Source organism: Haliotis rufescens, unplaced genomic scaffold (assembly GCF_023055435.1).
Source record: "Haliotis rufescens isolate VD_foot unplaced genomic scaffold, xgHalRufe1.0.p SCAF_4, whole genome shotgun sequence".
NCBI classification, from domain to species: Eukaryota; Metazoa; Mollusca; class Gastropoda; order Lepetellida; family Haliotidae; genus Haliotis; species Haliotis rufescens.
Genome location: NW_025964112.1, coordinates 6,960,916 through 6,974,387, shown reverse-complemented (window position 1 = coordinate 6,974,387; position 13,472 = coordinate 6,960,916). Strand labels below are relative to the sequence as shown.

The window sequence follows — 13,472 nt, the reverse complement described above, 5'->3', positions numbered from 1 at the left end:
GCACATTGGACACAACACTTGCACGGTTTTTGTTCAGATACAGACTTACCCCGCAGACTACAACGGGGTTATCTCCAGCAGAATTACTTCTTCGAAGAAGACCGAAGTCTCATCTCAATCTTCTTCATCCAGATATGAGCTGTAAAGTTAGGAACAAACAAGAACAGCAAAAGTCAGTACATGATGCACATGCAAAGGACCGTCACTTGCAAGTTGGAGATCTTGTGTATGTTTTAAACTTTCGTCCTGGTGACAAATGGTTGTCAGGAATCATAACAGAGAGAACCGGTCCAGTGTCGTTCCATGTTCGTCTTGACAATGGTGGTGTTGTCAAGCGCCATATTGATCACCTGCATTTGCACCATGTCCTGACGCATGAAAGCCAACATGATAAAACAGTTCCATCAACACATGAACAATCAGTTCTACCAGAACTACCCGACAAGTTACCTATGTTGCCTGAACCTGGCAACATTCCAGTACTTCCGGGTACCCCTCACCTGCAAGATGAAGTTACTTCTACAAGGCCCGAGCCAAGGCAGGTCTTACCAGAGGCACCATCTCCTACTCAGATTCTTGTGGTGTGCAAGAATTTCGTCGTTCTTCCAGAATCCGGAAAGCGCCGGATAGACTTAATCTAAAGATTGCTGCTGAGTTATGAACTGTAATGAGAATGTGATGTATTTCACACTATTTGTCACCTAAGTGAACCATCAGTGATTGATAGTTTTGGATCTTGTTATTGGTTCCCTTATTCAGACAAAAGCAGATGCATATCCAGTTATCTTTAATCATTAATGCAAGTGCATATACAGTTAAAGTGTTCCAGTTATTGTGTGACATGAGAGACTCTAAATAACATCTGGAACAATATTGGTTGAATTCCATTTAAATGTTCCAATGAGATGTGTGAAGAGACACTTTAATGACATCTTCTGGAGCAATTGTCAGTTCTTTCAACATGTGTAGATTCATTATGGTAGTTTATGTTTAAAGTGCAACAAAACTATGGGGGAGGAGTGTCATAGAGTAACAGTTTAAACAATAAGCCACTCCCCGTGATTTCCACTTAAGCATAATAACTGCTCCCTTAGCAGGGAATTCTGGGAACCTCGCGACGGCTGCTTCCGCCATGAATGTAAACACTCAAGAAGAGTAAATACATGTACATCTTGACTATCCCTCTAATACCGGGTTGTCTTGTTTATTATATGATTGTATGTAGCCTGGGGTTACCACAATCCGGCAATAGCAATCAGTTGTACCAAAGTACTACGCTTATGGTTCTCATTATTTTTAACATATTGTAAAAGATGCAACAAAATAACATTATGTTGGAATATATTATTATAATAATTTCAGGTACAATTTCTTCCGACCATTTCATCAAAATTCTTTGAAGTTGTATCATTGTGTACTTTTTAACTGAAGAACACAGTTGGAGAACACAAGTGTGCAGCTGATTGCTATTTCCGGCTTTGTTTACGAGAAAATACACACAGTTATCTTAATCTCTGCATATAAAACAATGCCTTTGAGAGCAGGAAATGTAATTTTAATGATAAATCGTCATGTCTTGTGAGGATTTATGTCAAATTTTATCTTTATAACAACCAAGTTTGTTAAACCTGTTCGTTCACCGGAATACACTGTAGGATTATGATGTATTTTTTCAAACACTTGATATTCCTTTTCACACTATGAATCATAAACAACTACATTTGTGATCTTCTTTCAAACTCTGAAACATGCATCGTAGATCGTGTTAGGTAGGGAGAGCATGTACTGTTCTGTTGGTCATCTACCCCCTATGACTCCACATCTGTGAAACCCCTTGTGACTCCACATCCGTGAAACCCCCTATGACTCCACATCCGTGAAACCCCCTACGACTCCACATCTGTGAAACCCCTTGTGACTCCACATCCGTGAAACCCCCTATGACTCCACATCCGTGAAACCCCCTACGACTCCACATCTGTGAAACCCCTTGTGACTCCACATCTGTGAAACCCCCTATGACTCCACATCCGTGAAACCTCCTGTGACTCCACATCCGTGAAACCCCCTGTGACTCCACATCCGTGAAACCCCCTATGACTCCACATCTGTGAAACCCCTTGTGACTCCACATCCGTGAAACCCCCTATGACTCCACATCCGTGAAACCCCCTGTGACTCCACATCCGTGAAACCCCCTGTGACTCCACATCCGTGAAACCCCCTATGACTCCACATCCGTGAAACCTCCTGTGACTCCACATCCGTGAAACCCCCTGTGACTCCACATCCGTGAAACCCCCTATGACTCCACATCTGTGAAACCCCTTGTGACTCCACATCCGTGAAACCCCCTATGACTCCACATCTGTGAAACCCCTTGTGACTCCACATCCGTGAAACCCCCTATGACTCCACATCCGTGAAACCTCCTGTGACTCCACATCCGTGAAACCCCCTGTGACTCCACATCCGTGAAACCCCCTATGACTCCACATCTGTGAAACCCCTTGTGACTCCACATCCGTGAAACCTCCTGTGACTCCACATCCGTGAAACCTCCTGTGACTCCACATCCGTGAAACCCCCTGTGACTCCACATCCGTGAAACCCCCTATGATTCCACATCCGTGAAACCACTGATCGCCTATAACACACATCAATTATTTGGACACCAAAGGTTGCATGGCAGCGCCCTCCAATATAGCGCTAACTCGGATATAATGCACAGTAATACATAGTTCCCAAAATTTATGTTCATTTTTTAGTAAACTCAAGTTTTACTCTGACACGATGTCTTTCCCCATCGCAAATAAAAACATTTCCAGATTATCACTGCAAGAATGCAACACCGGAAGAACCAATCAACATATCCGAAATGAAGTCCGCAATTTAGTCCTATTATTACACTATCTGGTTATAAAATGTTCGTTGAATATCTGGACTTATATTTTATTATTTTCTTCAAAATTACATTCAATATTGTTTTGATTGATTTCCGCGAAATTGTGTGGATTTGGTAGATTGCATAACTCGCCATTATTTACAGCAACCACTGTCAGATTATCGCTATTAACCCCTCGAAACAAACTTTAGTTGATAGGTAGTGGATACATATATCATAAATGCCATACTTTGACTCGTTAAAAGTCATATTTGTTATAGTTTGACTTATGTGTCAACAAAGTTTTCAGGATCGAGAGCATGTGAGCCATGTGTATTCAAATAAAATATTTCATCAAAGCTGGGCCAAGCGAAGCTGCTAAAGTCAGCACTAGGCCTACCTCGCATTAAAATTCCCAGAAATGTATCAACTGTCCATCATTCAATTTCCAAGAAGCATGTGAAATATATGGGAGTCTTACTACGATTTATCAATGAAACAGACCTGGTTCTCATTGTTGCTGACCTGCCTGACATTGAAGTGTATTAATCCCATTGGTTAACTGGTGTAACTGTATGCAAATTAGATTGCAATTCTGTGACAATAGCAAGATATTAGCCGATGAAATATCGTAACATGATCACATGATTATATTCTCGTAAAACTTGACCCAGTTCATTTTGTATGCTCTACTTGTCCACGGGCATGCTAGAAAACGTATATGACCTATCCGACATCTAAACCTTACTTGGCATGGGCATCAGGCAATGGTATTTTTCAATCCCTGGATTGTGCTTGTTTGAAAAGCCTTCCTTGGTGTGTTGGGGTTCTGTTGTGCTATGTTTTTATATACTTATAACCAATAGGGTAAGAAATAACTGAGTGCATAAAAATTGTATGTGCAAATATCGCTTCACCCACACCAGCATTTTGTTTAGATAATCCACTGGATTGTCTGGTCCAGACTTGATTACTTTCAGACCATTGTTATATAACTGGAATATTGCTGAGTGTTGCGTTAAACATCATCCGGATGGCATTGTTGACGTCATTCTAATCTTATTGTGACATAAGATCGGAATGATGTCACACTAGCAATGACTAATAGCTGAAGATTGTTGATATCATTTGACATTCATGTGTTTACCTAAGACTGTGGTCATCATCTGGGCATTTTTTTAAAAGTATTAAGAAATAATGGGTAATAAATCAATTACTGATTTTACAAAACTCGTGTAAGAATTCATGTATGACCCTTGACCGAAACTTAAGGAATGAATTTTTTTATATGACACCTGACTTAACATTGGTGCTTAAGGCTGCCTCCTTGAAAAAATTTTAGATGCAAAATCAGATTTGCAAGTTTTAACTATGTCTCTCTTCCCCCCCCCTCCCCCCCAGGTGGTGGGATAGTCTCTTGTTTAAAGCATTTGCTCCTCAGGCCAAAGAAGCAGTCTCGATTCCCGTCATGGGTACAATGTGTGAAGCCCATTTCTAGTGTACCCCACCGTGATATTGCTCGACTATTGAACGGCGTAAAAATATACTCACTCACTCACCATTTCCCCCTAAAACAACACCATTCTTGTACAAAATCATCCAGGTGATCACTTATTGATTGTCCAGAGTCATTCTCAAGGCCATGTTTGGAAAAGACTCACGAATTTGGCCTGTGAAACTTGTACATGGCACCCATAGGGTGTGGCCATGATGAGCTTTTGAAAGACCTTCATATAATAATAAGTTCAAGGTCATTGTCATAAAGTAGGCGTGTCATATTTTGTACAATTCTTTTTTTGCAGATATGTTTTGTTACATAATTTTCCAAATTCTTAAATACCCAGGTAAGCTACAGAGTCTTAATGCTCCTTCTGGTGGATGCATGTCAACATTTGTTTTGATCTGAGTTCTGCTTCTACAGCTACATTGAAGAACCCAGCAAAAGCAGTTTCCAGCCAGCATGGCCCAGTGGGCTACCATCCAGCAGTACCCACAGGCAACAAGGCAGATCCAGTCCATCTATTCCAGTCAATTCCCCATCGAAGTCAGACACTTCTTGGCTCAGTGGATAGAGGACCAGCCATGGTAAGTCTTTCATAGCTGTTCGGGGGTTTGTTTGAGGGCCTAGGTGGTCCAGTCATCTAACGCGTCGCAATTCGCTGTGACGAGTTGCCATGCCAGAAACATATTATCAGGAGTTCGAATCCTGGTTCGCTCTGATTATGCTTCTAGGTTTGTCTGCACCATATCATGCTTGTGGGTTTTATCAAATTTGTAAATGTCTGAGACCTGCATCCCTTTGGGCTTTCCTGGAATTCACTTCAGAGCGAAGTTAAACACAACTCACTCACTCACTCACTCACTCACTCACTCACTCACTCACTCACTCACTCACTCACTCACTCACTCACTCAAGGGTGTGATGTAGGTCTGGGGCCAGTTCCGATGGTAACTCCCATACTTTAACATTGATTTACAACAGTTGTAGCTGGGGAAGCTCTGTGATATTGGTATCTACCTCTGCTGATGGACCTGTGAAGATCCAGGGTAGAATAGGTCTTCAGCAATACATGCTTGCCATAAAAGGCGACTATGCTTGTCGTAAGAGGCGAACATGCTTGTAAGAGGCGACTAACAGGATCGGGTGGTCAGGCTCGCTGACTTGGTTGATGCATGTCATCGTGTCCAAATTGCATGAATTGTTGCTCATGATATCAATCACTGGATTGTCTGGTCCAGAGTCGATTATTATCAGACCGCAATCGTATAGCTGGACTATTGCTGAGTGCGGCGTTAAACAACGAAAAAACAAAACCCCTCCTGATGGTCCCCGATAGTTTTAAGATAAGTCAACATTTTAACACACTGTCATCCCAACCCCCTGGAAGACAATGCATGTATATATATTACATGTATTAGGGATGTCTTTACATGCCTACCTGATGTATCGATACTAACGCCAGCCACAATATGATATGTTTCGTTATACTTAATTATGCAGCCCCATGTACGTGATATATATGGGGATGTTTTAAGGTTTCCACTTTCATTAAAATGCCTATTTCTGTGAATAATGTGGAAGCCTTATGTATTTATTATATTACTTGAATATGTATGTAGGTTATGACAGGTAATAGTGGCGTACAGGTAGTGGTACTTTCAGCGAGTAGCACAGTCTTTATTTTTGTTGCAATGAATTCCACTTCTTTGGTTCATATGATTCATATCCATTAGGAATGGTCTGGAAATACTTGCAACTGATGTTGAAGGTCAAATTCGCTCTGATTTAAGAATGTATTACAGTATGTTCACAAAAAGTCAAGAAATGTTCAAAGTAGATTGGTGAAAAATGGTACATGTTGTCCTTAGGGTGGGGCTTTGATGTGGTAAGGCTTTCAGTGACCCACATTAATTTTTTTTGTATATTTGTTTTTTAACATCGCAGTCAGCACTATTCCAGCTATATGACGTCAGTCTGTAAGTAATCAAGTCTGGACCAGACAATCCAGTGATTGACACCCTGAGCATCGATCCATGCAATTGGGATATGATGACATGCATCAACCAAGTCAGCGAGTCTGACCACCCGATCCTGTTAGTCGCCTCATACGACAAGCATAGTCGCCTTTTACGGCAAGCATGGGTTGCTGAAGATCTATTCTACCCCTGATCTTCACGGGTCACCTTCATTAAAAGGATAAGGCCACTGGAATGGTATTTCTGAAAGCAGTTCTTGTTTTTGTACTGAAGCAACACCTGTGTTTGTATGACTTGTTTTCACAGCTTATGCCCATGTTTTTAACTGGAAGTAATAAATCATTTGGTTGGCTAAAGTTGCAGGTCAGAGTCTTTAAACTTCCAGTGCATATGGCTTTCTTATTAAGGTAGTCAAGAGCATGGGACTTTCTGTTTAAAGTTGTTTGGTGTTAAACATGTTTTCTGGTGTTGTGAGGAATACGCTAAGTGGCAAATACAATTCATGTCATGATTATGAGGTAACAAATACAAGTAATTATTCATGAATACCATATTTTCTTGCATATAATTCAATGCCCATTTATAAAAGAATAGTAAAAGAGTGGGATACACCATATACACACCATGCACACAGGCAATACTACTTGCCAATACTACTGTACAACTAATCCAAACTCAGGTATATACACGCCATGCATGCAGGCAATACCACCAGCCAATACTACTGTACAACTAATCCAAACTCAGGTATATACACGCCATGCACGCAGGCAAAACCACCGGCCAATACTACTGTACAACTAATCCAAACTCAGGTATATACACACCATGCATGCAGGCAATACCACCAGCCAATACTACTGTACAACTAATCCAAACTCAGGTATATACACGCCATGCACGCAGGCAAAACCACCGGCCAATACTACTGTACAACTAATCCAAACTCAGGTATATACACACCATGCATGCAGGCAATACCACCGGCCAATACTACTGTACAACTAATCCAAACTCAGGTATATACACACCATGCATGCAGGCAATACCACCGGCCAATACTACTGTACAACTAATCCAAACTCAGGTATATACACACCATGCACGCAGGCAATACCACCGGCCAATACTACTGTACAACTAATACAAACTCAGGTATATACACACCATGCACACAGGCAATACCACCGGCCAATACTACTGTACAACTAATCCAAACTCAGGTATGCAAGTTACTCCTGTTTTTGTGCTATCTGGTTGCATAAAGTGTTCATTGTATGTCTGGCTTTTGGATTTTTATCTAGTTTATTAATTTTATTCAAGATATCATTCAATATTATTTACATTAATTTCAGTGAAATCTTATGTGAACTGATTGGTAGATCACACCAACTCAACATTATTTACAGCAACCACGATCAGATTACCGCTATCTGTCAGGGAATGAATACATATATAATAGGTGCCATATCTTGCATTAAAAAAGTCATATTTGTTGTTCGAAATAGGAAAACTATGTGAAACCTTTTGTGTGAAACAAGACAACCCAACATGGCCAAAGAGGGTAATAGTGAAGCCAAAGTAGGTAATAGTGAGTCCCAAGTGGGTAATAGTGAAGCCTAAGTGGGTAATAGTGAAGCCCAAGTGGTTAATAGTGAAGCCCAAGTGGATAATAGTGAAGCCCAAGTGGGTAATAGTGAAGCCCAAGTGGGTAATAGTGAGGCCAAAGTGGGTACAAGTGAGGCCAAAGTGGGTAATAGTGAAGCCCAAGTGGGTAATAGTGAGGCCCAAGTGGGTAATAGCTAAGCCCAAGTGGGTAATAGTGAGGCCCAAGTGAGTGAAAGTGAGGCCCAAGTGGGTGATAGTGAAGCCCAAGTGGGTAATAGTGAAGCCCAAGTGGGTAATAGTGAGGCCTGAGTTAGTTATAGTGAAGCCCAAGTGGGTAATAGTGAAGCCCAAGTGGGTGATAGTGAGGCCCAAGTGGGTGAAAGTGAGGCCAAAGTTGGTGAAAGTGAGGCCCAAGTAGGTGATAGTGAATGATTTGTTTCAGGATGAGTATCGAGACGGACAACCCCCAACACGAGAGCGTTGCCAGCACGCTGCTGGAGCAGCTGGTCATGAACCTGTCCAATAAGGTGCAGGAGTTTGAGGGAGACCAGTTCTTCCCCATCAGACTCAAGCTGCAGGAGGCAACAGCAACGTTCAAGGTAACGAGGAAAAAACTGCACTGATAAATTAATAACATCTGTGTATTTCAGACATGAAAATTCTGATCTCAGAAGATTGTATTGATGGGACATTGGCAATATGACCATCACGATGATGTATAGATTTATGAAGTAAGATTCCAAAACCTTTGATGCTATGATGTGGGGTTACCATGGTGAAAAATGTCATTTATGCATGAAGCTTGAATTGTGTGTAAATGTCCCCAGTGATGGGGATTGGTTTAGCTCACAAAATCACAACCAAGTTTTCCACTGCAGCCACACTGCCAGATTCAGCCTGTAATTTGATTTGCACTAAGGATACAATTAGATTTGCAAAGTTTTGAAGTATTTCTCTACCTGTTGGACATATTTATTGGCTACATCTACCCTGCCCTTATGGTGTTGTTGGGATAGCCATGTGGTTAAAGTGTTTGCTCTTCACCTTAATGATCCAGGTTTGATTTTGGGAGTCCCCATCACTTATCTTGCACGTTTTGGCATTAGTGGTGGTCTTTGCAGAGTTATGCCCCTTACCCATTCCATGATGTGCTGGTCATGAATCACAGAATCACCTGTATGGTTGTTTGTTGTTTAACGCCACACCCTCTATTATGATCCTTGTCCTGTCAACACCATACTATCATCACTTTGGACTTTCCTCCAACAGTTAGGCAGACACACTGTGATAGGCCTTTTTAAAATTTGGTTTATGGATACTGCCACCCAAAATACTGAAAAAATTAAGAAAAATTAAAGAAAAACAATACAAATATTTTTGTCACTGCTGTCCCCAAAAACTTTTGTATGAGAATAAAAAAATATATTTCTAGAATCTTACAGTGCAGTAATGAGACGACTTTGCCATGATGTCCGTTACTTTGCAGATTGCTTTGCTTGTGCAGTAAGTTACATGACAATGCAGTGTTCACAGTGAGGGGTAGTAAGTCAAATCACATGGATACCTTGCCTTGTCATATTATTTAAGGGGGAACAGGTGGCCCAGTTGTCTAAGGCGCCGCGATTCCCTGTGCAGAGTTGTGTCCCTTGGGCACGCCAGAAACCTATGATTGTGGGTTCGAATCCCGGTTCGCCCCAATTATGTTTCTAGGTTTGTCAGCACAATGTCCGTGCTCGTGGGTTTCACCGAAGTGGTAAACGTCTGAAACCTGCATCACTTCAGGCTTTCCTCCCACATTAAGCTGACACGCTGTGATATAAATGATTTTTTGGGTGAAAAATACGTAAACCAACTTAGAAAAAAATGGCTTATACTGAAATAGTGATTTGTCTACATTTATAACATGTATAATGGACCGTTATTGTTTTCAGCAAAACTATGAACAGAACCCCTTCCAGCTGGTCCGGGTTATCAAGAACTGTCTGCAAATGGAGAAAAATCTCATTGAGCAAGCCAAAGCAGTGAGTGTCAGAGTTGTCCCCCTTGACCCATCTTTTAGACAAGCTGTTTTGTGTCATTAAGTTGTGCTGTTGAATACCGCTTGGTCACAACATCTATCATGTCTATAGGATGTTTACTATGATTTTAGTGACATATACTCACTTCTGTGAAAATGTCAGGTGTAAACACAGGAGTGAAGCAGAAGTTAGAGATTTTTTAATGTATACTTTGTATTTATTTTGTTTGACTAAAATAATCAGTTGTGGTTTGCTTCATTTTTATCTCTTCATATTCAAATCCATAAAAAAAGAGCAAAAGAGAAAATTAAAATTGACTTTTGGCTCTGTTGGCCATTTGGAAATCTGACACATTAAGTGAGTGAGTGAGTATGGTTTTACGCCACTTTTAGCAATATTCCAGCAATATCACGGCGGGGGACACCAGAAATGGGCTTCACACATTGTACCCATGTCGGGAATCCAACTGACACATTAAGAAAGGGTTGACTTACTGTTTGCTTGAAATAGTACAAGAAATCAAGGTCAGTTTATGTGTTTGATGACTGTTAGCTTCCTAGGTCCTGAGCTGTGACTATCGTAACTCCTCCACTTAAACCTACATTTAAGAAGGTCGTAGTGCTATGACCGCTTTTTGAAATGAGGCTCAATTTCTGTAGCTCACCATGTGGGACACTCTTTTTTCAGCCTGAGCAGAAAGTTGAATCGACTCCGATGGTGCCGTCTGTGAGTGCTCAGATTGAGGTGAAGCTGGAGGAGCAAGTCCAGAGAACTCAGGTACGCCCATGCAGGGAGAGACGTGGAGTTTATTTCACGTGTGCCACAGGGCACTGTTAAGAGGTTTACGTGTACTCTTCGGAAAATAAGTATGATTTAAAAAAAAATTTGTTCCAGAAGAAATTGGGATGAAATAATTTGTTCTCAGGTTTAACCACAAACACAAAAATATTATGTTTATCTTATAGGGACTCATACTATTTGCTTATCTGTACTCATTTCCGAAAGGTAGTGGAAACTTCCTGAAAAATGTTTCTGGAGAACAGAGGACACATCTCACCCAAACGCACCCTGGACTCCATATGCACACTGGAAGCACGTGACCAAGACCAGTTACTCGTCTCAATTTGGGAATAAAAGTATGAGGTGTCCCAGGTTCGTTAAATGTCCTACCGGATGCTTCATCAGGGGGCACTCCAGCTGGTAACAAGGGAGAAAGGTTGCCCATCAGTAGACATATTTGCAACAAGGTTCAACAAACAGTTAACGCCATTCGTCTCACCAGTACCGGACCCACTAGCTTGGGCCCTCGATGCCCTGGCAATATCTTGGGAAGGGCTACAAGCTTACACCTTCCCCCCACCAGCACTAATACCACTGATCATTTAGAAAATCAAACAGACCAACAACCTACTACTGCTTATTGGCCAGCAAAGACTTGGTTGCCAGATCTCATAATACTAGCAGGGAAACCAACAGTAAAGCTCCCAAGCTGGCCAAGTCTTCTTCTTCATCCTCACCCTATGCAATTTTATTAAAACCCAGACGTTTATGAAATTCACATATGGAACATATCACATTCAACCTCACTAGACAGGATATTCAGACGGAGCAGCCAAGCCTGTCTCGCTATCCCTTCGAGGGGGCACGGGTGTCCCAGTCGTCTAAGGCGCCGCGATTCCCTGTGCAGAGTTGCGTCCCTTGGGCACGTCAGAAACCTATGATTGTGGGTTTGAAACCGGGTTCGCCCCGATTATGTTTCTAGGTTTGTCAGCACCATACCCGTGCTCGTGGGTTTCATCGAAGGGGTAAACGTCTGAGACCTGCATCACTTCAGGCTTTCCTCCCACATTTAGCTGACACGCCGTGATATAACTGGAATACTGCTAAAAGCGGCGTTAAACCCAACTCACTCACTCACTCACTATCCCTTCGATGAAAGATGGAAGAGTTTTGACCAGTTTTCGACCTATACAGATTTTTATAGCTACCCTACCACAAGTAGCAGAATGCCATTGTCACTTACATGTACAAGGCATCTCAAAGGTTCAACATTAAGCACCTATCTTGCAGCATCTAGTTCCTTCTAACAATGCATAACGGAATTAAGCTCATCAAAGTTCCAGAAGTATTGGCCTTAATAAGATGGTACAGTCTTGAAGATCAACAGAAGAAATTCAGACTGTGGTGCTTAATCTACCAGTGAAGCGTTTGAACCCTTACAACAAGCTGATTTTGACTATCTGCAATGTCAGAGATTCATGCAATTGCTTTCTCACGTACTCGATTTGATAGCAGTGAGAATGCATTGGCCCATCTCAGCCTGAGATGGGATTTTATCGCAAAGAATCAACTATCTGGTCAGCCAGCAAGACAGTTTCATACTACGCCACTGTCATTGATCTTAGGGTCCAAAGACACCGAGGATTTATCCTTATGTCCAGTTTGAGCTTTATGCATCTACCTCAACAGATGAAGCTCAAAGATTAAGCAAACTGTTCATTCCTTTAACTAGGAGTAATACCCTGTCATCCCCCAGCCCACAGGAAGTGAGAGCCATAGCATCTACGTTGGCGATACATGGAAACTGCTCCATCCCGACGATTATGGAAGATTGTTTGTGGAGGTCGGATACCATTACCTCAGAGATTTTGCCACACAAGATGTGGCTGGAGTTCACCAGTTTGAACCATTAGTGGTAATTAACTATGTATCATCACTCTTGACTGCCTCAACAATAGCGACTATCCAGACTATCTCAAAGATCTTATATCCCTGTACTCTCCAGAGCGTGCTCTCCGATCCTCTGGTGGAACTCTACTGTATCAGCCTCTGTCTACTTCTGCTATGTCTGACCGTGCCTTCTCCTTTTGCAGTCCACAGTTATGGAACTCTTTGCCTTTGAATCTGAGAAACTCTGCTTCTAAGGAAACGTTTAAGTCTCTCCTCAAAACCCACTTCTTCACTTCAGCTTTTCAATAGATCTCCTGATTGTTGGCATATGTACATAGACATTACTTTTTAACTTTGTCACAGCGCCAGTGAGCAACTGTCGATGGATATTAGGCGCTTTACAAATCAATTATTATTATTATTATTATTATTATTATTATTATTATTATGCCTTACAGAAGATAGGCCTTATTACCAGAACACTCACCCAGTATTCACGTAGACTTGATGTCTGGTTACTGTTCTATAACCACGACTGAAAGTCCATGTTCCTGTTTTGCTATGTAATTCAGATCATTATGTTAAAAGTATGTCCTTTTCTTAACTACTTACTTGTTCAAAGTCACAAAACCGCGAAATGTAACAGGTTTTCTACTCTCTTCTACAAGAAGGAGGTGGTACCCTGTTTGATATAAAGAAGAAATTAAGAAGAATATCACATTCCCTGGAGTTTATTGGACAGATATCGATGTGAACCACAAACAGGTGGAACCTACCACCAACCGTAGGATGCAAGCAATTAGTATGGGTCAGGA

At 41.5% G+C, this 13,472-nt stretch overlaps 1 protein-coding gene across 1 annotated transcript in view; it reads left to right on the top strand.

The window, feature by feature from the left end:
• LOC125372347 (signal transducer and activator of transcription 5A-like) overlaps positions 1-13,472 on the top strand; it is a 66,770-nt gene that overhangs the window by 10,428 nt on the left and 42,870 nt on the right. Inside the window, exons 2-5 of the mRNA XM_048382014.1 lie at positions 4,806-4,969; positions 8,412-8,568; positions 9,901-9,990; positions 10,675-10,764. Coding sequence (XP_048237971.1) covers positions 4,845-4,969; positions 8,412-8,568; positions 9,901-9,990; positions 10,675-10,764 — 462 coding nt within the window. The 5' untranslated portion in view covers positions 4,806-4,844. The remainder of the gene's footprint in view (positions 1-4,805; positions 4,970-8,411; positions 8,569-9,900; positions 9,991-10,674; positions 10,765-13,472) is intronic.